General features: G+C 40.2%; 1 protein-coding gene across 1 annotated transcript; it reads right to left on the reverse strand.

Annotated features, from left to right (window-relative positions):
* Positions 1-512: 512 nt before the first annotated feature.
* On the reverse strand, positions 513-2,096 carry LOC129719786 (uncharacterized protein K02A2.6-like). Its single transcript, XM_055671194.1, has one exon. The coding sequence runs from the start codon at positions 2,094-2,096 to the stop codon at positions 513-515; it is 1,584 nt and encodes a 527-aa protein (XP_055527169.1).
* Positions 2,097-26,853: the final 24,757 nt, after the last annotated feature.

Raw genomic sequence — 26,853 nt, forward strand, 5'->3', positions numbered from 1 at the left:
GCTTGGCGCAGCTACTCTTGAAGATGGCTGGAGGGACATTCGATCAGCCATAGGTAGTACTGCTGTAGCGGCGCTTGGTACTATGCCTCCGAACAGGAGAAACGACTGATTTGACGACGAGTGCAAACAGTTAGTGGAAGAGAAGAATGCAGCACGAGCGAGAATTCTGCAACACCAAACGAGGGCGAACGTGGAGCGCCACCGACGCGCACGGAACAGGCAAAACTCGGTCCTACGTGTTGTGTTCTTAACTTTCAGATATTACAAAATACGTGTTTCATTATTGAAAGTCAAGCTTAGAATGAATCGAAAGTAACAGTTAAGCAGGTATTAGACGAAGCGAATATTTGCTATTTTTGGTACGATTTTTATTTGCACAAAATAAAATCCGTACCAAAAATAGCAAATATTTGCTTCGTGTAATACCTGCTTTAGTCTATGTATATTCCAAAGCAGTTGTTGCTGTGGTTAACTTATGATACATTGACTCCTATGATCCAACATCTCCCCCCTTAAGGTTTCATCATCCAATATGGCTTAAACCTCTCCGGAAGTTGAAAAGATCTGACACCGAGTATGTTTGCAATCATTCCATCCACTAGGCGCTGGAATGCACCTGGTGCTGATTTTACCCCAGGAGCAAGGCGATTGAATCGAAACAAACCACGATGCGTATTGATAGTAAGCAGTTTTTTTGATTCATCATCAACTTCGAGTTGCAAGTATGCATCAGAAAGATCAACGACGCTGAAGATGGTGCTGCCATTAAGCTGAGCAAAAATTTCTTCCGGGGTCGGTAGCGGATAATGGTTTGGTTCTAATGCATCATTGAGCCCCGTGGAATAATCTGCACAGATGCGAACTTTCCCATTAGGCTTGCGTACAGCAACGATTGGCGCAGCCCATTCCGAAAAATCGACTGGTTCAATGATGCCTAATGATTGCAACCGTGTAAGTTCAGCATTTACCAATGGTATTGTGTTGAAAGGAACTGGTCTTTTTGGACAGAAAATTGGTTTGGCATTCGATTTCAAAAATAGCTTCACCTTTATTTTCTTACAGTGTCCTAGTGTACCGTTGAAAACGTCTGCATGTTTTGCTCGAAAATCAGATATTTGTTTGTCGACCGTTTTGGTTTGTAACTGATTGCATATGGAATCGATAGGAATTGACCATAAACCAAATTGTTCGATCCAGTCAATGCCCATTAAGTTGAGGTTCGGAGCCGTAGTAACAAAGCATCTTCCTTGACAAGTTTTAGCGTTGATGCTGACTTCACACTGGAATTCACCAATCAATTTGAGTGGCTTGCCTGATGCATTGATAGCTTCAACCATTGTATTTTTGATTTCAGGTTTACCCAAAATATTCCAGGTTCGCTCCGAAATAACCGTGATGTCACTTGCGGTATCCAACTGCAGTTTAGTCGCTATACCGTTGATGAATGTTGGCACGAACTTCCGCTTGCTGGAGTGCTGAGCGATGTGATTCACAATATATATAACTCGGGATTCTGCTTTGCTTGATTTGTGTGATTTCTTTTTCTTTTCCCCTTGAACTTGAGTTGGTTTTGGTTTGGAAAAACAGCCATAGTATCCTTCCTTATGCCCAATACAATTACACTGTTTGCACAAATGATTTGAAAATGTGCAGTCCCGAACGTAGTGCATCTGACCGCATTGCCAACAAGGTGTGCGAGGTAGTTTATTATCCGATTTCGAAGACTGTTGCTGACGGAATTTCACCTGTTTTTCTTGCACTGCATGTACCGTTGGTTTTGAGCTTGACTGACGCTCAATCAAAGAAGTGTCGGCCTTGAGATTGACAAGTCGTTGATAATCGTCTATCAGATTTTGAAGGGACACGGGAGCTTCTACAGTTTCACCTTCAATCCGGGAGAGCAGTTTGGCCCGAATGTCCGCGTAGCAATGAGCCTTCATTCCGCAAACAAATACCAGACATTTGAATTGATCGATTTTAACGTTATTGAAATCGAAATCTTCGCAAGCACGGTTAACTTTTCCTCCGTAGCTAATAATGTCTTCTGCTTCTGACTTCACCAGCTGCAGACAGCCTCGGCAGGATATAGTTGACATACCGAGTGTGAGAAGGGGTATCCAACTTTCTCAACAGCAAACGAACTTTGGCAGCATCTTCTAGGTTCTTGGCGCCTGAATCGAAGAGATCCGCATATCGGCTATACCACTTGTCGAATGTGATCCCATTTTCTGCATCGAACGAAAATTCGCTGATGTTGGTAGCCAAGGACTCGAGCGTTTGTTTCGTGTTGCTAGGGGCTGGTGTTGCTAGCTTTTGAAGGAGCTCGGCCATTTGAAGAATTGCTTGCTGTAGTTCTGCTATTGGTTCTGGTTCTAGAATCCTCGTCGCCAAATTTCTGTTGTGTCTTTAACTATCAAATATAACAAAATACGTGTTTCTTTATTGAAAGTCAAGCTTAGAATGAATCGAAAGTAACAGTTAGTCTATGTATATTCCAAAGCAGTTGTTGCTGTGATTAACTTATGATACATTGACTCCTATGATCCAACACTACGGAAGAAGAAGCGCCAAGAAGAAGATCGAGATCGCGAGGCGATGGAGGAACTGTACCGTGCGAATGACACACGAAGGTTCTACGAGAAGCTGAACTGTTCCCGCAAAGGCAATGTGCCACAAGCCTACATGTGCAGGGACCTGGGCGGCAACCTTCTAACGAGCAAGTGTGAGGTGATTGACAGGTGGAAACAGTACTACGATGAGCTCCTTAATGGCGATGTAGCAGAGGACGACGATGGAGTGGTAGTAGATCTCGGTGTACGCGCAGATGACGACAGAATCTCAGCCCTTGACCTCCAGGAGGTTAGAGAGGAGATCGGCCGGCTGGAAAACAATAAAGCCGCTGGAGCTGACCAATTCCTTAGCGAGCTGTTGAAACACGGTGGTGAATCACTGGCTAAGACGCTACACTGGGTTATTTCCAAGATTTGGGAGGAGGAGGTAGTACCGGAGAAGTGGATGGAGGGTACAGTGTGCCCCATCTACAAAAAAGGCGACAAGTTGGATTGCTGCAACTACCGCGCAATCCCGTTGCTAAACGCCGCCTACAAGGTACTCTCTCAAATTCTGTGCCGTCGACTATCACCGTGGCACGACTTTTAGAAGGTCTGTTCAGCTCTTTGGCTTCGCCGATGACATTGATACTGTAGCACGAACCCTTGAAAAGATGACGGAGACGTACATCAGACTGAAGGCTGAAGCCGGACGAATTGGACTCAACCTCCCGCCACGAATTCATATTAGCGGTGATGAAATCGAGGTGATAGACGAGTTCGTGTACCTGGGCTCACTGGTGACTGCTGACAACGACACCAGCAGATAAATTCGTCGACGCCTTATGGCAGGAAATCGTGCCTACTTTGGACTCCGGAGGACGCTCCGCTCGAATAAAATCCGCCGCCGCACGAAGTTAACCATCTACAAAACACTGATCAGACCGGTAGTCCTCTACGGCCACGAAACCTGGACTATGCTCGTGGAGGACCAACGCGCCCTTGGAGTTTTCGAACGAAAGGTGTTGCGTACCATCTGTGGTAAACTGCAGATAGAAGATGGATCATGGCGGAGGCGGATGAACCACGAGTTGCATCAGCTGCTGGGAGAACCACTCATCGTTCAAACGGCGAAAATCGGGAGACTACGGTGGGCTGGGCATGTCGTTAGGATGTCGGACGACAACCCAGTGAAAATGGTTCTTGATAACAACCCGACTGGAACAAGGCGACGGGGCGCGCAGCGAGCAAGGTGGCTCGATCAAGTGGAAGACGATCTGCGGGGCCTCCGCAGACGCGAGCTGCAGCCATGGACCGAGTTGAATGGAGACGACTTCTTCGAACAGCAAGGGACACTTCGGCCTGGAGCTGACTGGTAAGGTAAGGTATAAACTTCAAACTTTAAACAATAAACTATTAACTATAAACTATAAACTATAAACTATAAACTATAAACTATAAACTATAAACTATAAACTATAAACTATAAACTATAAACTATAAACTATAAACTATAAACTATAAACTATAAACTATAAACTATAAACTATAAACTATAAACTATAAACTATAAACTATAAACTATAAACTATAAACTATAAACTATAAACTATAAACTATAAACTATAAACTATAAACTATAAACTATAAACTATAAACTATAAACTATAAACTATAAACTATAAACTATAAACTATAAACTATAAACTATAAACTATAAACTATAAACTATAAACTATAAACTATAAACTATAAACTATAAACTATAAACTATAAACTATAAACTATAAACTATAAACTATAAACTATAAACTATAAACTATAAACTATAAACTATAAACTATAAACTATAAACTATAAACTATAAACTATAAACTATAAACTATAAACTATAAACTATAAACTATAAACTATAAACTATAAACTATAAACTATAAACTATAAACTATAAACTATAAACTATAAACTATAAACTATAAACTATAAACTATAAACTATAAACTATAAACTATAAACTATAAACTATAAACTATAAACTATAAACTATAAACTATAAACTATAAACTATAAACTATAAACTATAAACTATAAACTATAAACTATAAACTATAAACTATAAACTATAAACTATAAACTATAAACTATAAACTATAAACTATAAACTATAAACTATAAACTATAAACTATAAACTATGAACTATAAACTATAAACTATAAACTATAAACTATAAACTATAAACTATAAACTATAAACTATAAACTATAAACTATAAACTATAAACTATAAACTATAAACTATAAACTATAAACTATAAACTATAAACTATAAACTATAAACTATAAACTATAAATTATAAACTATAAACTATAAACTATCAACTACCAACTACCAACTATCAACTATCAACTATCAACTATCAACTATCAACTATCAACTATCAACTATCAACTATCAACTATCAACTATCAACTATCAACTATCAACTATCAACTATCAACTATCAACTATCAACTATCAACTATCAACTATCAACTATCAACTATCAACTATCAACTATCAACTATCAACTATCAACTATCAACTATCAACTATCAACTATCAACTATCAACTATCAACTATCAACTATCAACTATCAACTAGCAACTAGCAACTAGCAACTAGCAACTAGCAACTAGCAACTAGCAACTAGCAACTAGCAACTAGCAACTAGCAACTAGCAACTAGCAACTAGCAACTAGCAACTAGCAACTAGCAACTAGCAACTAGCAACTAGCAACTAGCAACTAGCAACTAGCAACTAGCAACTAGCAACTAGCAACTAGCAACTAGCAACTAGCAACTAGCAACTAGCAACTAGCAACTAGCAACTAGCAACTAGCAACTAGCAACTAGCAACTAGCAACTAGCAACTAGCAACTATCAACTATCAACTATCAACTATCAACTATCAACTATCAACTATCAACTATCAACTATCAACTATCAACTATCAACTATAAACTATAAACTATAAACTGTAAACTATAAACTATAAACTATAAACTATAAACTATAAACTATAAACTATAAACTATAAACTATAAACTATAAACTATAAACTATAAACTATAAACTATAAACTATAAACTATAAACTATAAACTATAAACTATTAACTATTAACTATAAACTATAAGCTAGAAACTACAAACTACAAACTATAAGCTAGAAACTACAAACTATAAACCATAAACTATAAACTATAAACAATAAAAAGATTTGGCTGACTAGGTTCTGATGTAGATTCAGTGTAATACAAAACGCCACAGGATTGATATAAAATGCTGTTATCTATCGGTAAACCGCAAACTGACTGTGGAATGAATAAAAAAATGAAATCGAACTTCTATAATTAATCAAAGATTGCGATTTATTCAAAGAAGTTAATCAATATTAACACCTTTGGTTGCTACATTATTATTGTTTCTTTCCTCTTTTTTAAGGACCTGCCAAAGTTAATCAAGAAAATGTCGTTGCTTGTGAAAAAATTATGTTCAATTTTGTCCTTCACTTATTATTGAAATATTCCATCTTTAACCATCATTAACTATCCAAATTGCAGGGTAAATATATTCAAGCGATTACATCAAGCTACGTTTACCAATTGCAATTGTAACTCCTAACTACTTAGGTTCCTAAAAAACTCTCGTTTACTTTTAGAATATTACCAACATTTTTTAGATATTGCACTTTCAACTTTTAGGTATTCATTTTCAATAGCACCCATTTCCATGATGATTAATTCAAAACATTCAACCAAGCATTCATCATAGCTTATTGTCGATATATTTGACGTTGCTCTTGATTAAGAACTTCTATTTCACCCCTTTGCACGTAAAAAGTCATTTCCTTTTTTGTTGGCGAAAGGGGAAGTTACATTGTGAGTAAAAAGCATCCACACTAAACATTGTTGATGTTGACGTTAATTACCACATTGAGCAGTATTTTGATTTATTGTACAAAACAGTTTAAAGTAAAATACTGGTTCAAAAACTATGATGCCATTTGGTATCAAAGAATACCATTTGTAATGAAAAATCAATTTATAGTTGCTTCTAAACGTATTAATCATACAGAAATGAAATTTACTCGAACAAAGTCATCAACCAGAACGCCAAGTGCGGCACCGACGAGAAAGCGAATCGAATCAGTGCTCATGTGTCAGGAAAAATTAAATCTGCACCGCATCACTGGCAATCCTGAGAACCATCCACTTCATCCTCAATATGGTCCGGATTTCCGGACACAAAGACACTATACATACAAATCCTCTAATTCGATTTCTCATCCGCCTCGCCGATGCATCTCCCGGCGATTCTAATTGAATTTGGCTCGAATTTGCTCATCTCCCAGTTAAAAAGCGTAACAAAGTGTGTCTCATGCCATTATGGGGTCGCATTTTACATTCATCATCGTTATCCTGTTGTGATCCCTTGCTCATCGTAACCATTCCTCCGGACTCCGGACAAAAGGGACTATCAAACGGTACGGTAGTCGAAAAACATAATTTAGATTATTACGCGTGACCAACTTCGACAACAGCTCGCATATTTATATCCGCTATGGTCCGACCGAGTTTGGCAGTTTGGAATCACAGTCGCAGTTAACAACACCCCAACTATACCCCGGGAAGGACAGCGCACTGTGACTCGTCTTCGGAATCCATCTGTTTCGAATATGGTGCGAATAAAGCGCACCAAGGGAGTTGCCCTGATAACCATCTTTACTTGGCCGCAAATCCCACGAGATGCGATTTTCACCACACTCTAAGATGAAATCCTGTGGGATAAATTTTAAATGAACTTATCAGATATCGTAACGGATCACTTCAATTAGTGTCGTAACAGATTTTATTAGGATATTGTTTTTCATTTCATTGCTTTCATAGAAAATCAATGAAAAAGTAACTTTCTTGCAAAACTTTTTATCACTTCGAGTCATAATATCGGCTATAATTTCCTAATATTCTTGGTCAAATCTTCGGTTATAGGCTGAAATGTAGTGAATTAAAATATTTATTACCCAAGCCGCACATATTTTTGCAAAGAAGAAAACGTTACGCTCAATCCATCATTCGTAGATGCTAACATTTTGCATCCGTCGCTTCAAACCAGCTATTATGTAATTACAAAAGCGCAAAAGGTGCAGCCTATATAAAACCCATGGTTGTAATAATGGTTTAAGAATTATCAGCATATACATTAAGAATTAGTTAAAGAAACAAACAAAATTTGACTAATGTTCACTTTAATTCTCATTGCTCACCGGTGCTTGCAGGGCCGGGTTTAGGATTGTGGGGCCCGGAGGACAAGTACCGTATGGGGGGCCTTTTTGGGACTACGTCTTTGTTTTCTATACTGGGATGGGATGCATTCTGTAAAACTGGAAATGGAACTGGCAAATGTTGCGTCAGATTTCAAACGACAATAACAGCATAACCACATGAAGGATAACAATAACCAATGTGTTGTTGAATAGATAAAATATTGGACAATTTTGTAACACGCCAGTCATTACTATTTAACGGTTGTTGACACAGAGCCAAACCAAAACAAAGTGGCTTTTAACCACATCTGTTGATCCTTTAGAACACTGTAGATGTCACTAGTGTTCAGCCAACAATATCTCATTAACGCCATTTTCTAGCCATAAACCGTAACACTTAATAAATTAGTTTTTCGTCAACTGTATACCTACAAACAGTGTGAAGCGCAATTCGTTCCCTTTGTCACATTCCTCCATTCCATCCCTTACGTGGCGCCACCTTGTTGTGGCGTTAGTCCTCTCCGTAGGTATTTGAGACAATCACACTTTTTTTCATCACACAGGTCTTCAATTCGTGGTAGGTCTAATTCATCATCCACTGTGTAATGGAAATTATGCGCGTTGGTGCTGGAGTACCTGTCGATCTGGAGGTTATTATGGGGTATCTTGCTACAAAAATGTTGGAATCAGCGTGGACCGCTGCTAGAGGTAAAGATGTTCTACAGGAAGCGAAGCGGCGCGAAACGCGTCTATTTCGCATGAGAAATAATATCGACAAAAAATATAAAAGCGTTTCGCTTTCAGTAAATTATCAGTCTTATCAGTCTACGAGAATTATCCCGCATCATCGGCAGTTGGCAATTTACAATGACGAGGAATTAAACAAGCTTTAATAAGGCTTCACTATTTCTTGTGGAGGGTAGGTTTTTGAAAAATATTTCAGTATTGTTCAAGAGTGAGTATTCCAATGATTTTTAACAATATTAATGGTAATTTTAAATAGAAAAAATCACAGAAGAGTTGTGTGCAAAGCCACGACCGCGTGGTTGAAGTAGAATACTTTTACACAGCTCTACTTACGGCTGTACATTAACCTACGGCCGGGCGAAACGGTTCACGCCGCTTTTCGCGTTTAGCCTGGCAGAGGCCTAATGTGCACGGCCAACACAATAGAAAGGTGTTTTCACATTGAAAACTAGACACGGCTTTACTGGAGTAAGTGTTGGCAAATGCATCTACCGCTAATACCGCCGCTATCGTACGAAAGCGCTTCGTTTCATGTGGGGAATAATATCAACAACGAAAAATGATGCGCGTCTAAGCACACCCGAACTGTTTCGCCATGCCGCTTCCATTTACTTCCTTATAACATCCGCCTCATGGAAGTACCGGCTGCACCTACCGCTGAGGCTGTTACCATACTGCTACTGGTACCCAAAACTATTAACTCTTCAAATTAAGTGTTTTATTTGTCCTCAAAAGAACAACTGTTCAATTCCATATCGGATATAATGCAATCACAGCTCTGTAATATTACCGACAGTAATATTCTTCTGAACAAAATGATCCAACTTTTCCATTAGAGGAAGTGCCGGCTGATGTAGGGGTAAACAGGGTAAGACCGCCCTGCGGGGTAAGACCGCCCACCGTAGTTTTACTACCAAGTTATATAATAATTGAAAAATTTCTTTCTTAGTATAACTGCATAACATTTTGCACCCTTTTCTGCTTTGATAGTGCGCGAACGGTCACAGAAATAATCAACAACAACATTTCAGCTGGCAACCGGTCAATGCGCTAGTGTTATGCGGCAACGGGACTTAAGGCTTTTCTGTCTAAAAATCCAATGTTTTGTTTGTGAATGTACGTTTAATCGGTTGCCTGAATCTGTCTCCTTTCGGAAATATCGAAAGCCGTGAGGAATCTTGCAATTTTGACTACTTTTCGGTGAAATATGAAAATGTTCCTCTGGGGGTAAAGCCGCCCACTATACATGGGGTAAAACCGCCACGTATATAACTGTTTGTTGTTTTGCTTCGAGACCCAAATGCATCGACACTACAAAAGGAATGTTTAAAGCATCAGTAAAGCAATTTCAAGCCACATAAGACGATGTTAATCGACCATTTTTGATTTGGTTAAAGTTTCCTAATAAATTTAGTAAATTTTGAAGTAGAATTCTTCTCTCAGGAAGTTCGGCTACATAGGGATGTGAAATGAAAATCTAAAACCGAAAAAAGTGAAAAATATGTCCAATTTCAAATGCTAATAAATCGGTTAGTATTCGATGGATTTCCTTCGTTCTTGCAGCAATAGATTGGAAAATCTTCTAAGATTCTTCCCAAAATAAGATAATTGTAATTTTATTATTCACACTATTGTACTATTGAAAATAGTCAAGCCTTGTCAAAACGAAAAATTCGACCTCTGATTGGTCGTTATATGCTTGCTTCCCAAGCACGGTCGACAGGATCATATACCTTGCAATTGAAAACATGCTATTTGGCCTATATAAGAGCCTGTTTCAGCCGGAGCCGCTCATAATAGTTCTAGACAGCGACAACAGCAGTCGTCCTTCCTTAGCAGCAGCACTAGCTCTGTGGTTGGTCACCACGTCTCAGGAGCAGCGCGGTTTTTCTCAGCGTGTGTACAGCGACAACAGCAGTCGTCCTTCCTTTGCAGCAGCAATAGCCCTGTGGTTGGTCGGTTTTTCTCAGCGTGTGTCGCCAGACAGCCATTATTCCCCCCGTGTTGGGGCAGCATGAAGATTGCCATCAGGAAATCCAATTTTGGAAATCAAAATGCCTTTTCGAAGGCAAATAAACAAGTCATTGAAAGTTAATAATTTTTGTCAACGCGAGCAAGTATTCTGTGTTGCATCCTAGCAATTTAAATTTGTCGCACCCGTCTTATTTACTGAATGTGAAATAGCTTCCACAGTGTATGTTGTCCGTGTATCTTAATTCCCCCAATGTTAGGGCAGCTCAAAGGTTGTAATTAGCAACCGATTTTGAACAGCAAAATGCTTTTTTGAAGGCAAATAAAAAAATAATTGAAGGTTAATAATTTTCTGGCATCAACACAAGCAGACATTCTGTGCGGGATGCAATCAAATTCTGTTGTAGTTGTCTAATTTTTACTTTATTTAGTAAACTCCCCACTGTAGGGGCAGCGCAAAGGCTGCGATCAGCATAACCGACATTGAATAATAAATTGCCCTGTTAGAACGCATTCACAAAAGCAGTTAGTTCGACTATGCAGAGCTAATGTGAAGTCGATTCAATCAATCAGCATTAACAGAATTTTGTCGTCTCCCAGCTGCCAAGTTGCAACATGATGCAACACGCAACAGCGAGCAAACGAAATCGCTTGATGTTACAAACCGCAATATAATACGGGTTAAAACCGTTGCGTGTGTGAGAGCACCATCGATGTTTATTCGCTGGATACACTATCTACTGTCTACTGAACGCAATAATCTGCTTACATGCGACACGGGGACGGGAACATTTTCTTCAACGAAGCTGCGCAACACGACACAAAACATGTTATTTTGTTGCTTCAATGAGAGTGCTATCGGTCCGGCTCGACAAGAAATCATTTTTGTGCATCCGTGCTACGAAACTGAGGAAAATCTTTAGAAACTGAAAAAAGAGGTGGAGCTTATCAAATGATCGCTCTGAACCAGAATGAAGTCACACATATTTTTCAAGTTATATCATTCCACCACGTACGTAAAATAATTCATTCCTATTTTCATCCCTATATAAGAGCCTGTTTTAGTCGAAGCCGCTCATAGCAGTTCTGAACAGCGACGACAGCAGTCCTCCCTTAGCAGCAGCGGGAGCGAGCAGTGGGTACCATCGATAGCGGATGGCGGCCACAACTGTGGCATGGCTGCGAATAAGCGTAGCAGTTTCAGTGGATCTCACCATCGATAGCAGCAGGGCCAGCAGATGCAGGTACAGCGGATATCAATGGCGGCCACAACTGTGGCATGGCTACGGATAGCGTTGCAGTTGCTCAGCAGTTGGGCCAGCGTATAGCGGCCACAACTGTGGCATGGCTATGGATAGCGTAGCTGTTGCAGCGGGTATATCAGCATCGATAGTAGCAGGGTCAGCTGATGCAACGACACTCCCTTCACTAAAATGCTGTTTCAGTGTGGTAGCGGGAAGCATCAGCAGCAGGCTTGCATGAAGTGAATACATCAGCCACTTCCTCTAAGGCCTCTGCCATAGTAGACGCGAAAAGCGGCGTGAACCGATTCGCTCGGCCGTAGGTAAATGTGCAGCTCTACTGATGGCTGTACATTAACCTACAGCTGAGCGAATCGGTTCGCGTCGCTTTTCGCGTCTATTATGGCAGAGGCCTAATGGAAAAGTTGTATCAGTTTGTTCAGAAGAATATTATTGCCGGTAATATTACAGAGGTGCGATTGCGTAAATCCGATTTTGAATTGAACAATTGTTCTTTTGAGAACAAATAACACACTTATTTGAAGAGTTAATAGCTTTTGGTACCAATAGCAGTATAGTGACAGCCTCAGCGGTAGATGCAGATGCAGCCGGTACTTCCCTGAGGCCGATGTAAAGGTAAATGGGAGCAGCACGGCGAAACAGTTCGGGTTATGCTTAGACGCGCGTCATTTTTCGTTGTTGATATTCCCCACATGAAACGACGCGCTTTCGTATGATAGCGGTGGTATTAGCGGTAGATGCATTTGCCAACACTTCCTCCAGTAAAGCCGTGTCTAGTTTTCAATGTGAAAACACCTTTCTCATTGTGTTGACCGTGCGCCTTAGTCCTCACTATCAAGGTAACACAGAGATGTAAGATAAACACTACATCCTATGATAAATTGAACAATTGTTCTTATAAGGACAACAAATGAATTAATGAAGATTTAATTTTGAATTAGAATACTTCTCTCAGGAAGTTCGGCTACATAGGGATGTAAAATGTAAATCTAAAACTGAAAAAAGTGAGAAAAATTTCAAATGCTAATAAATCGGTTAGTTTTCGATGGATTTCCTTCGTTTTTGCAGCACTATTGTACTATTGAAAACTATTGAACTATTACTATTGAAAACTAACTATTGTACTATTGAAAACTCTTAAGCCTTGTCAAAACACAAAATTCGACCTCTGATTGGTCGTTATACCGCGCTTTCCCAAGCACGGTCGGCAGAGTTATGGACCTAGTAAATTGGGAATGCATCATTTGGCCTATATAAGAGCTTCATCAGATAATAAGCAAACATTTCATCGGATATTAAATTGAACAACTGAAATTTGAAGAACACAAATGATTATTTGAAGAGTTAATATTTTCTCGTTTTGCGCTATAATCCAAAGTTAATTATGTAGATGTAGATGAACATGCATACTCTGACTATTATTGCGTGTTTGCGTCGCTTAGTGTTTGGCTACGGTCATGCAGAACGCAAATAACGGCGCGATGCGATTCGGCAAGACGAAATCTGTTGAAATGTATAGCTCTACTTCGCCTTAAAAAGAGCTGTACATTTCACCACGGTAAGGCGAATCGCATCGCGCCGGCATTCGCGTTCTGCATAACCGTAGCCTTTGTTCCGTTCCCGTTTAATGATGTCGTATTAAATGTGCATATTACAATTCGGCAGCACTTCAACTTCTCATTTGCACAAAATTTAAAAATATCCAATGAACTTCATTCAAAATATCAGACAAAAAGAAATTACAATACTGCCAATGAACGGTCAACGTTTATTTACTAGAAAAAATGACTGACACGCAAGCAGCCAGGTTATCTTTCTTGTAAAAGTATTCTACTTCAACCTTGCGGTCGTGGCTTTGCATACAACCTTCTTGTGATTTTTTTTAACAAGACTAATTTTTGAAAAAAGTAAACTTGTGTGAAGATAGTATTAATGAACAAAAAAAAAAATAAAACCAGAACGGTTTGTTTGATCGGTATGACGTTTCGGCAGAGTTGAAAATAGTAGTTAATAGTAGTTTTGTTCTTCCGAAAATAGTATACACTGTAAAAAAAAATTAAAGGAAAGATAAAAAAATAGAACTAATTTTTTTTTTCAAAATAATCATGTCTTTGCTTGCAAAATCTACAAAAGGTTAGCTCAACTTCGATGGTTGTTGGATCATGGAGTAATAAAAATTTAAATAGCTCAAATTTTGTAAAGAAAAACTTTTTTAGGCCGGTTCGTTTGACTAGTATAGAATTGTTGGTAAAGTTTCAGATAGTAATTTCGTTCTTCAAAAAAAAAAAATTAAAAAAAAAAAATAATAATAACTATTATTATTACTTTATACATAACAAGTCTTCGAAAAAATCATACAGGCACGTTTAATGAGTATTTATTTTAAGCAGGTATATTATAAATTGAATATCTTGAAAAACCCCAATTCTGAAAAATCTATTTATTTTGGAAATCTCAAAAAGTTATTTAAACATTGATTCGAACTTGAGTAGTTAAAAAATAAAAAAAAGTTAAAACTAAGAAAAAAAAATTTTTTTTTTCAAGTTTTTCACAGTGTATAGTTAAAAAAAATACCATCTACAACTTTGCCAAAGACACTTTATCGATAAAACCAACTGTTTTGATCCTTAAAATATTTGTTATCCTCAACAGATGATGAGCGATTTTACCCCGCTGGTGGGCGGGCTTACCCCGCATGAAAAAGATCTGCAAATTTTTAATGAATTTTTAAAATCGAAAAAAAAGCTTGAAAATAAACAAAAATATTTCAGTTCTTATTTTTTAGATGCGGGTATTGAATAGATGAGCCTCTTAGCGAAGAAAAAATTTAATTGCAGCCGCAACTTTTTTTTCTATAAACAGAAATGCTTGAGGTGGCGGTCTTACCCCGCTTACCCCTACGGCAAAAATCTCGCCCGATCGCTCGCGTTGGCGTTCGTTCTCAGGCAGAGGCCTGAGACGTGGTGACCAACCACAGGGTAAGTGATTTGTTTAATTTGAAGGCAGCTACAGGCGCAACCCGCTGATATATTCTGTTACCGCTGAGTGCTGATATCTGCTGCTGCTGCTGTCAACGTTGTAGACGGTCCATCCAGCTCACCTTCCGACTAATGAATGTAGCTAGTTTTTCCAGAAACACTCTTTTATGGCCGAAGGGTGCTACGAAATAGGCCACGCCCTATCAGTTCAGTTGTTCCATTCCCTAATGTTCTTCAGACAAATTATTCCACAACTCGCATTTAATTTTTGTATCCAGCGAATAAACACCGATGGTGCTCTCACACACGCAACGGTTTTAACCCGTATCTTATTGCGGTTTGTAACATCAAGCGATTTCGTTTGCTTGCTGTTGCGTGTTGCATCATGTTGCAACTTGGCAACTGGGAGACGACGAAATTCTGTTACTGCTGATTGATTGAATCGACTTCATATTAGCTCTGCATATTCGAATTAACTGCCTTTGTGAATGCGGTCTAACAGGGCAGTTTGTTATTCAAAGTTGGTTATGCTGATCGCACGCAGCCTTTGCGCTGCCCCTACAGTGGGGGGTTTACTAAATAAAGTAAAAGTGAAAATTAGACAACTACAACAGAATTTGATTGCATCCCGCACAAAATGTCTGCTTGTGTTGATGCCAGAAAATTAATAACCTTCAATTATTTTTTTATTTGCCTTGAAAAAAAGCATTTTGCGGTTCAAAATTGGTTGCTAATTACAACCTTTGAGCTGCCCTAACATTGGGGGAATTGAGATACACGGACAACATGCACTGTGGAAGCTATTTCACATTCAGTAAATTAGACGGGTGCGACAAATTTAAATTGCTAGGATGCAACACAGAATGCTTGCTTGCGTTGACAAAAATTATTAACTTTCAATGACTTGTTTATTCGCCTTGAAAAAGGCGTTTTGATTTCCAAAATTGGATTTCCTGATGGCAATCTTCATGCTGCCCCAACACGGGGGGAATAATGGCTGTCTGGCGACACACGCTGAGAAAAACCGCGCTGCTGCTGAGACGTGGTGACCAACCACAGGGCTAGTGCTGCTGCTAAGGAAGGACGACTGCTGTCGTCGCTGTCTAGAACTATTATGAGCGGCTCCGGCTGAAACAGGCTCTTATATAGGCCAAATAGCATGTTTTCAATTGCAAGGTATATGATCCTGTCGACCATGCTTGGGAAGCAAGCATATAACGACCAATCAGAGGTCGAATTTTTCGTTTTGACAAGGCTTGACTCCATTCCGCGTCGAACACTCGACAGAAACGAACGTGCAAAGTGGTCGTTCTATTACAATCCGGTCCGTGTGTACGAATAGCCAAACAAAAGAGTATATTATTCGCGCTAAAGGCCAACTAGATTGTGAGTTGTGTCGCTACGTTCTGTACCCGGCTCGCAACTTTGGCTGTATTGGTGCAAAATACCAGCTGCAGTTTTGATCTGTGCACAGTGAATAGATCTTTCGAGTTCAAGGCCATCAGTTGACAGTCGAGTCGTGTCGCTGTGCTGAGTGATCTCACACCCGGCTCACTGCTGGTGGCTGTATTGGTGCTGCTGTACTGGTGCTGCTGGCTGCTTTGGGTGCAGCTTCGAACGATCGGACAACCACTGCTGAAAGGAAGAAGTAAAGAGGTACGTGTTCTTGTCGGCGCTAGTGCGCTAGATTTAGCGCGATGGATATAGATCCCTCGCCTCCCGTGCCACCATCCCCGAACCCCCCTGACCCTGACCCTTCTGTTACCCCCTCCCCTGTTCATTTTCCATTCCCCCCTCGCCCCAGGCTTTACCCGGACGGATCTCAACAGGGCAGCTATACTGTTTATTTTCGTCCAAAGACAGGACTGAATTCAAAGCGATAAAACATACTGCAAATTTCTAAAGACCTGACGAAGGGGTACAAGGCCGTGACCGAAATTTCCAAGGTCCGACCTAACAAGCTCCGTGTCGTGGTCAGTGATCTGGCACAGGCCAATGCTATCGCTTGCTCTGAGCTCTTCACACGCGAGTATCGCGTTTACATACCCGCACGAGACGTGGAGATCGACGGTGTCATAACCGATTCGAGTCTGTCCGTCGAGTGTATTTTGCAAAGTGCTAAAGGGTGCTTAAAGAATAGCACATGTCCCGATGTGAAGGTGCTCGACTGCAAGCAATTGCGGTCTGTACCTCTCGTCGGCGGCACAAAAGTGTACACTCCGTCAGACTCGTTTCGCGTTACGTTTGCCGGATCTGCACTCCCTAGCCACGTCTCGATCGACCGGGTTCGTCTGCCTGTGCGATTGTTTGTACCCCGTGTTATGAATTGCACCAATTGCAAGCAGTTAGGCCACACAGCCGCCTACTGCTGCAATAAGGCACGATGTATCAAGTGTGGGGAGACTCATGCGGAAGATTCTTGCAGTGTTAATGCTGAAATATGTAGTCACTGTGGGGAAAATCAGCATGAGCTCTCCACATGCCCGGTGTACATGCAGCGTAGAGATAAAATCAAGCGGTCACTTAAGGAGCGTTCAAAGCGTTCTTACGCTGAGATGCTGAAGAAGACCGTGACCACTTCTACCATAACAACGAACCCCTTTGATCTGTTGTCCTCTGATGAAACCGATTCTGACGATTCACCAGCGGGAACATCTTATGCCAATCCTGGGGAGTCTAGGAAGAGGAAAAATGTTTCTTCTCCTAAACTTCCCCGTAAAGGTCCTAAGATTTCCCAAAGTGTAATGAAAAGTACAAACAAACCAAACAGTACTGCGGAAAAACCGAAGCAAACTCCTTCTGGGCTTGCAAATTTAAAGTCCCAGAAGGAGTTCCCAGCACTGCCAGGAACATCTAAAACCCCAGTTGTTCCTTTTGCACATCAAGTTGATGAAACAAACTCTGGATTAGTGAAATTTTCTGACATTGTGGACTGGATTTTTGAAACTTTCAATGTACCCGATCCAATTAAAATTTTTCTTACAGCATTTATTCCAACAGTTAGATCATTTTTGAAGCAGTTGACTGCCCAATGGCCCCTCCTTGCAGCGATTGTATCCTTCGATGCCTAATTTATCTGCGTATATGAAGGATTCTATCTCTGTCTTACAGTGGAATTGTAGAAGTATTTTACCAAAAATTGATTCGTTTAAAGTTTTGATAAATAAAAACAAATGCGATGCATTTTCCCTTTGTGAAACTTGGCTTACTTCAAATATTGATCTCAACTTCCATGATTTTAATATTATTCGCCTTGATCGAGACACCCCATATGGAGGAGTACTTTTAGGGATTAAAAAGTGCTATTCTTTCTATCGTATTAACCTCCCCTCGATTCCAGGCATCGAAGTTGTCGCATGTCAAATGACAATACAAGGTTAAGAGCTTTGTATTGCCTCAATATAAATTCCTCCCAGAGCACAGGTTGGGCAACGGCTGCTCTTTGATTTAATAGAACTTCTTCCCTCGCCACGTTTGATTTTGGGAGACTTCAACTCTCATGGTGTGGCTTGGGGTTCCCCTTACAATGATAACCGCTCCTCTTCAATCTATAACCTTTGCGAATACTTCGACATGACTATTTTAAACAACGGTGAAATGACACGTATCCCGAAACCTCCAGCGCGCCCAAGCGCTTTGGATCTCTCCTTATGTTCGACGTCGCTACGGTTGGATTGCACATGGAAGGTAATCCTCGATCCTCACGGTAGCGACCATTTGCCTATTCTTATTTCAATTACTAACGGGTCAACTCGCATGCGACCAATTGACATTCCGTATGACCTCACACGAAATGTCGATTGGAAGCTATACGAGGAAATGATTTCAAAAGCGGTCGAGTCGATTCAACATCATCCACCACTTGAAGAATACAACCTCCTCGCGGGCTTGATTCTCGACGCCGCGTTGCAAGCCCAAACGAAGAAATATCCCGGCGTAACGATCAAAGAACGGCCTCCCACTCCGTGGTGGGACCAAGAGTGCTCCGATGTCTACACGCAAAGATCCGACGCGTTTTTGGCCTATAAGAAGAAAGGTATACCTGGCGACTATATACGGTATTCGGAGCTTAATACCAAGCTTGAAAGCTTGGCTAAAGCAAAGAAACGCGGATATTGGCGTCGGTTCGTGAACGAGACGTCGAGGGAGAAATCGATGAGCACTCTTTGGATCACAGCCCGAAGAATGCGGAATCGCGTAACGGTCAACGAAAGCAAGGAGTCTTCAAGTCGGTGGATATTTGATTTTGCCAGGAAAGTATGTCCGGACTCTGTTCCTGAGCAAAACATTGTTCGCGATGCGTCTCCGGGCCACGACGCGATAGAATCACCTTTTACGATGGCAGAATTTTCAGTTGCCCTCCTGTCCTGTAACAATAACGCGCCTGGGTTAGATAGAATCAAATTCAACTTGTTGAAGAATCTACCCGGCAATGCCAAGAGGCTCTTATTGAACTTGTTCAATAAGTTCCTGGAGCAAAACATTGTACCGCAGGATTAGAGGCAAGTGAAGGTGATCGCCATCCAAAAACCAGGGAAAACAGCTTCTGATCACAACTCTTATAGGCCGATTGCAATGCTATCCTGTATCCGGAAATTGATGGAAAAAATGATACTCCGTCGTTTAGACCATTGGGTCGAATCAAATGGTCTGCTTTCAGATACTCAATTTGGCTTCCGCCGTGCCAAAGGGACGAATGATTGTCTTGCGTTGCTTTTAACAGATATTCAGCTGGCGTATGCTCGCAAAGAACAAATGGCGTCTGCGTTCTTGGACATTAAGGGAGCTTTTGATTCCGTTTCTATTGACATTCTTTCGGGCAAACTTCACCGACAAGGATTTTCTCCAATTTCGAACAATCTTTTGCACAATTTGCTGTCCGAAAAGCACATGCATTTCACGCACGGCGATTTAGCAACTTTTCGCATTAGCTACATGGGTCTTCCCCAGGGCTCATGTTTAAGCCCTCTTCTTTACAACTTTTATGTAAATGACATCGACGAATGTCTGGCAAATTCATGCACGATAAGACAACTTGCAGACGACAGTGTAATCTCTGTTACAGGAGCCAAAGCTGCCGATTTGCAAGGACCATTGCAAGATACCTTGGACAATTTGTCTGCTTGGGCTGTCTTCTCGTATTTTTATCAAATGTGAGGTCTTGAACCGTCCCGTGATTGATAGGTTAGTCGAACTTAATACTCAAACCCGTTTTATGACATTGTATTTCAATCACATGTCCCAAAATATTAACCCTTCTTCGAATATTCCAAATCGTGTCGACTTATCAAATACTTCTGATTCTACTGTGTTTTTCGATACATCCATGATAGAAGAAACTCGTGGAATCCCGGATCACTTACGCGTGCAGCAGATCCCTAAAAATTTTTCCAATAAATATCGAAACATCAACTGCGACAATATGTACTACACTGACGGATCACTTCTTGATGGGTCCACTGGCTTCGGTATTTTCAATAACAGTTTAACCGTCTCCCATAAGCTCGATAATCCTGCTTCTGTTTACGTCGCAAAATTAGCTGCAATTCAGTACACCCTAGGGATTATCGAAAAAATGCCTACGGACCATTATTTCATCTTTACGGACAGTCTCAGCTCCATTGAGGCTCTCCGATCGATGAAAGATGTTAAGCACTCTCCGTATTTCCTGGGGAAAATACGGGAATATCTGAGTGCTTTATCCGAAAAATCTACTCAGAATTCCTTAGCGTGGGTCCCTTCTCACTGCTCGATACTGGGTAATGAGAAAGCGGACTCTTTGGCTAAGGTGGGCGCAACAATCGGTGATATTTATGAAAGACCAATTGCCTTTAATGAATTTTTCGCATTTGTTCGTCAGAATACGATCATCAGTTGGCAAAATTCTTGGACCAAGGGGGAACTGGAAAGGTGGTTACATTTCATAATCCCCAAGGTATCGACGAACCCGTGGTTCAAGGGGTTGGATGTAGGTCGGGATTTTATTTGCACGATGTCCCGGCTTATGTCCAATCACTATAGATTTGACGCGCATCTCCGTCGTGTTGGGGGGCTCGGGGAAAGTGGTATCTGTGCCTGTGGTGAAGGGTATCACGACATAGAGCACGTTGTTTGGTCATGCCCTGTACACCGTGACGCCAGGTCTAGATTAATAGCTTCCCTGCAGGCCGAAGGTAGGCAGCCGGCTGTTCCTGTTCGTGATGTCTTGGCGAGCCGTGACCTATCCTACATGTCCCTTATATACGTTTTCCTGAAATCCATCCACGCCCCAGTTTAGTCCTATCCCCTTCCGCCTACATCCAACCAAACGACAAGAACACGTTAAGACCCCGGATCCGGAAACAGCAATCAGACCCGCACGATACTCTCAAGGCCCGAGGGAAACAACCCAATATGCCAGTCCGTAATATCTTGGCCAAAGGCAATGAAAACCTTCAAACAGCAAACCTGTGCTTTCAATGCAAAATATTCTAGCTTTAAGTTAGATTTAGTTTCAGCTCGTAGTCGGCAGCGAGGATAAAAAATTTGCTTTTAGTTATTAAGATACTTTAGAAAGTAAGCTACTAGATATAATTGGCGCCGTTAAACATTGAATTGTATTTGTGCCGTGTCAAATAAACTATAAATGAAGAAAAAAAAGGCTTGACTATTTTCAATAGTACAATAGTGTGAATAATAAAATTACAGTTATCTTATTTTGGGAAGAATCTTAGAAGATTTTCCAATCTTTTGCTGCAAGAACGAAGGAAATCCATCGAATACTAACCGATTTATTAGCATTTGAAATTGGACATATTTTTCACTTTTTTCGGTTTTAGATTTTCATTTCACATCCCTATGTAGCCGAACTTCCTGAGAGAAGTATTCTACTTCAAAATTGGAACAACCAACTACATAAATGCATGCGATGAATTAAAATTGAGAAAATTAGGAGATAAATACTAAATTATACATTAAATCTAAAACGAATTAAGTTTTCCTCTCAAATTATTTTTTGTTGAAACTTGACATTATTCCAAAACTTCTGAAAAAAGCAAAGATGGCTAGAACAAGATACCTAAATTCCTACATTTCATACACTTCATGCATTTTGTCCACGACACCTGTACAACGACTAGAGCTGCCATGACTTAAATGCAATAAAACTGTGGTTATTAGCAAAACCGATTTATCGTGCATAACCGCCAGATGAAAATGAAAACTAGAAGACAGCACCATGTAAGGATATTGAAAATTAGATGGCAGGACAACACAAAAATTTTGAAAGCAATTGCTTCAACTTTCACCACCTTGCCGTCATCATCAAGTTACCAGTATTCAAACTAGTTCGACTTTCGGTCACTCGCAGCGACAATCGTGACCGCTGCATACTGCAAGAGTCAGCTATCTTGTACTAGTCATCATAGAAAAAAGTCCTGGAGTTTAATTTTTTCATATTCATCATTTTTTGAGAATAATCAAATTCCAATGATGATTTTGTTAGGCGGTTAAGTGGACGAGTGACTTCCACTGCCAAAAAGAATTGATAAATTAAATGAATACCATAATTGGAAGTGAAATTGGTGGATTACTGCATGCCAAAAATCTATAAATTTGCAATTTCCGTTTGAATGCTTGATCGATAGCTATGCGGAGTATCAATTAACCTCAATTTTTCAAAACACCAGGTTCTGTATGAACTGTATAATTGAAGCGACAATTTCAAAAAGTTCAACGTCATGAAAACCTTCTAACCTCGTATAGCTCTGTTTCTAGTAGGGAGAACTTTATGTCGCCTGTTCACCTGAAAAACAAAAAGCATCATATGTGTTTGTTCAAGGAAGAAAACCGAAGAAATCGTCTTGAGTATATTGTGAAGCAATAATTTTCACAGTTTAACTAAAATTTTCAGTAAAAAATTTTGTTCAATTTTTGGCAGTGCGTAGTTTGCCGGGTCAATTACCCTAACTAACACGCTGAGAATTTTGAGTAAGAATTCCCAGGATTCCTATAACTCGGTGACGGAATCGTGAGAGGAATCGTTGCTGCGATGCGTACAGAATCTGTTCGAATCGCATACGGGAAACCTTCTCAAGAATACTCAAAAATCCAAACGAATCGTGAGAGGAATCGTTTCTGCGATACGGACAGAATCTAAACGAATCGCATATGGAAAACCTTCTCAAGAATCCTACAGAATTGAAATGAATCGTGAAAGGAATCGTTTCTGCGATACCGACAGAAACTGTTCGAATCGCTTATGACAACCTCAAGAATCCAAATTTAGGATCGCAGCAGACTTTCATGTAAGAACAATATTAGTCGGAAATTTTGTATACTTTCAACAAAAATGTGTTGCGAATCACCTGTTTACTAGAACTGGTGAGCTTTCTTCTACAAAAGAATCAATTCACAGGTGTACAAGACAGACGTATTCGGTTTAGATAGAACTTTGAAATTTTTTAGTTATGTTTCTGTCATTGGCACTATATTAAATGTTGTTTACTATCTATTTTAACCATGAACAGTAAATTTTATTTTTGTTGAAAGTACTTTGATGAATTCACACACAGATCAGAGTGCTGCGACTCGGTCGGCATGATCCCCAAAAAGAACTTTTTTTGACGGCCATCGTAAATTCTGTCAACTTGAACCATTGTTGTATAGCCTGTTCGAGTATATCTTATCGAAGCACATGACACTTTGAAGGCATTTAACAAATAGATCAAGGGAAATCTGTAAAATAAATATAATGCTCAAATACCATTACTAATAACCTATCAGTTTACGATATTTAAAAACCAGCTTTCCAGATCAACACCACAATGAACCACCTTCGTAATTGTTGAATCAACCACCATACCAGAGAATCCATCCATCATCCCAAAACACCGCCGTTCGACAGGAGACATGAGCCACAATATCGTGACATCTGTTTTTCTGCTCAACAAAACAGCCTGGCAGTGCAGCAGTCTAGAACCAACATCGCCGAAAAGCCATATGCTCTTCTCCGCGGAAATGCCTCATATACCGGTCGACGGACAAACCACACAAAGACCAAAGATAATATTGTATTTGCGAGCTATGCAATTGAGGGTCTTCTGCAACCTGTTCCAAATTTACGTAACGCTTAACATCGTTGCCGCTCCAGTACACTTTCGATTCGAGATGAGATAATCAGGCGTTGCTACGGCGACGAACATCGTGCACATGTTACGTGATGTTAACACATATGTAATCTGTAGCCATGAATTAGAGCAAAATCAACTAGAAACGCATTAATGCTGTATATTTAGAACCCTTCCCAAGGCCGCAATCAGTCAGCGTCGACGAGTGCTGTCGGTGGGGTGGGGTGTACTGCAATGAAGAGGGTGATTAACCAACGCATCGAAGCGGTCGAAGGGTACACGCCTGGCAGGTCCTTTATCGACCCTCGAAGTTGCTGGTTTCAAGGATGCTGCGGTAAATCTTACCATATGCGCTAGTGGTTCGGCGTATAGCGACATTGGTATGCCCTTATCCAATATAAAAGTTACTCTATTTTTCTGGCACTTGGTATTGCATTTGTTTTTACTCTGAATGTAAATTTATCGTAGCAGAGTTCATAAGTACCATATGCAGTGGTTTTACCCGTTACATTAAAGTTAACTTCTATTGGATTTGGCTGGCTGATTTATTTCCGTATAGGAGTTAAAAATTGGAATAAAATTGACGTTCGATTCAAGTGCGGTGTAATTATCGTAAATCATTCATCGATGTTACGAGAAGTTCTGCAGTTCAATTATGTACTTTATCCAAAGTCAAATACAATACAGAACTGCTTCTACAGGTCGTGCCTATTAAATTCTCTTTAAGCTGAATTAGTTGCTTCTAATCATATGAGAGATTTTTAAATCTGTTGTTTACTTCGGTTAACATCACTTGTTCATAGTCACACCGATTGGAGTTGAAAATCCTTTTCCAACTGGTAAACTTGTAGAAGCATTTGCTTTTGTCATAATTTCATGCAATATTACTGGTATAGAATATCCCAGAAAAAAACAATTTTTTCCTCCAATCAACCCTTTCGGAAACCCGAACAGAGCGTTACCATTCAACGCGCAGTGATGAATAGAAACAACCTGTTTCCTCCACATTTGCACATTTTCTCTGACAGCAGGAGCAATACTACTGTGACAGAACAGAACAGAAGTTAAGCATAAAAATTGTCTGTCCGCTCTCCGCTCACCATTCCCCGTGCCTGTCTCTTACAACGCAACAACAGGCGGCTGCTGTCGTGAGTCGCCAGTATGAGCTGTTGCTGTTCCACGTCACAACCGGCTCAGTAAGGAGGGAAACTTCAAGCCGATTCAGAGAGCGAAAGCACGCCCCAAAAATTTGCCAAACGTCTGCGAGACGACAATGTGCTCCCGTTTTTGGGTGGAAAAACTCCACCCCCGAAAGGAAAATGTCGGTCTCTTCCACGATTTTATGGTGTTCGTTCTAGCGTAGGTGTATGTGAAAGCTGTTCGTTCTGGATACGTAGGACGAGATGCAGTGATGGCAACCTGTTAGTGGGTTTTTGAGGCTCTGTTTATCTCATGTAATTTTTGTTGGTCACAAAACGGGTTTTTTGTGCATTATTTTCAAAGGTGACTGTAGATAAATAAGTACTCTTATAACTAGGGGTAACAAAAAAAAACAATATCGCACGTTTAGCCTTGGGGCTAATAGCGGTCTCGATCAACTAGATTAGTTTAGAGATTTCGTTATCGATATTGTTTTTTGGCACATTTTGCATGTGTTGGATAAGTACAACTATACACCGTGTCCCAGTGCTGAGTCGAGAAAATTTCCAGCTCGAAAAGATCCTCGACTCGATCGGGAATCGAACCCGATATCACAACCGTGTGGGAGAGCTAGCCGACCGACATCGCTAACCACAGAGCCACGGGGACCACCATAACTAGGGGTACATATAATCTTATCAAAGATGACTAGAACAAGATACCTGACTCTTGCAGAAAGCTTCGGACATGATTGTCGCTGCGCGTGAGCAAAAGTCGAACTGATTTATACACTATTAATAGGATGTATACTTAACGTCAAAATCAACTGACGACAAGGCCAACACATGACTGCTGAAAGATGAAACAATTTTTTCAGTATCCATGTGGACGATTGTACGGTGCTGCCTTCCGAAAAATGATAATAATGTGTACGAATGTTTAGTTCTCAAACATGAAACTTTCCGGAAGCATCAAGAATTATCGGCGCATCATTTAAAATTAAGCGTACCATCAGAAATTCCTGATAACCGCTATAAGCACGCTCTACAGCCAAGTTTTTCACTCTTGCCGAGGATAATAAAGCAAAAATCGGGTACCCCGGTGAACCTGACTATATGTACAATGGTTCTGAAACCTGGCTTGCCACATATCAAACTTTTAGTTTTGGTAGAATGGGACCTGAACATAAATATAACTCCTCAATATAAACCCCCACTCTGACAGTCAAATTCACACTTTTCTTTTCGTACTTTGAAGTGCAAAAAATATGGCAATAGCATTAAGCGCAAAAAATGACAATATCATTAATCTGCATTAAGCATTAAGCATCGAGCTGACCAAACTGCTACACCTTTTTCATATACAATCTTGAATAGCTCAACGATCGATGACGGACTGTACACGATAAATCGGTTTTGCTCATAGTGACAATTTTATGAGAATTTAAGTCATCGGATGGCAGCACTAACCGTCGGAAATACTTACTGGTCGAACTCTGCAGGTTGTCTATCAGAATTCAAAATCTGATAGATTTCCTGTCAGAGCAGGTGTAACTCAAGGTTCAGTCTTCGGTCTAGTCCTGTACAACATATTCACTTCAGATCTTCCTGATTTGCCTCCAGGATGCACAAAGTCATTGTTCTGCGATGACACAAGCATTTCCGTAAAAGGAAAAAGTCTTCGTGTCATATGCAGTCGATTGCAGAAAAGCTTAGATATTTTTTCTTCCTACTTGCAAAAGTGGAAAATCTCTCCCAATGCTTCTAAAACTCAAATGATAATTTTTCCGCATAA

The sequence above is a fragment of the Wyeomyia smithii genome, chromosome 2 (genome assembly GCF_029784165.1).
Source record: "Wyeomyia smithii strain HCP4-BCI-WySm-NY-G18 chromosome 2, ASM2978416v1, whole genome shotgun sequence".
Lineage (NCBI taxonomy): Eukaryota > Metazoa > Arthropoda > Insecta > Diptera > Culicidae > Wyeomyia > Wyeomyia smithii.

Excerpts from the sequence above, each read along its gene's own strand:
- LOC129719786 (XM_055671194.1), bottom strand. The coding sequence starts at position 2,096 with ATGTCAACTATATCCTGCCGAGGCTGTCTGCAGCTGGTGAAGTCAGAA.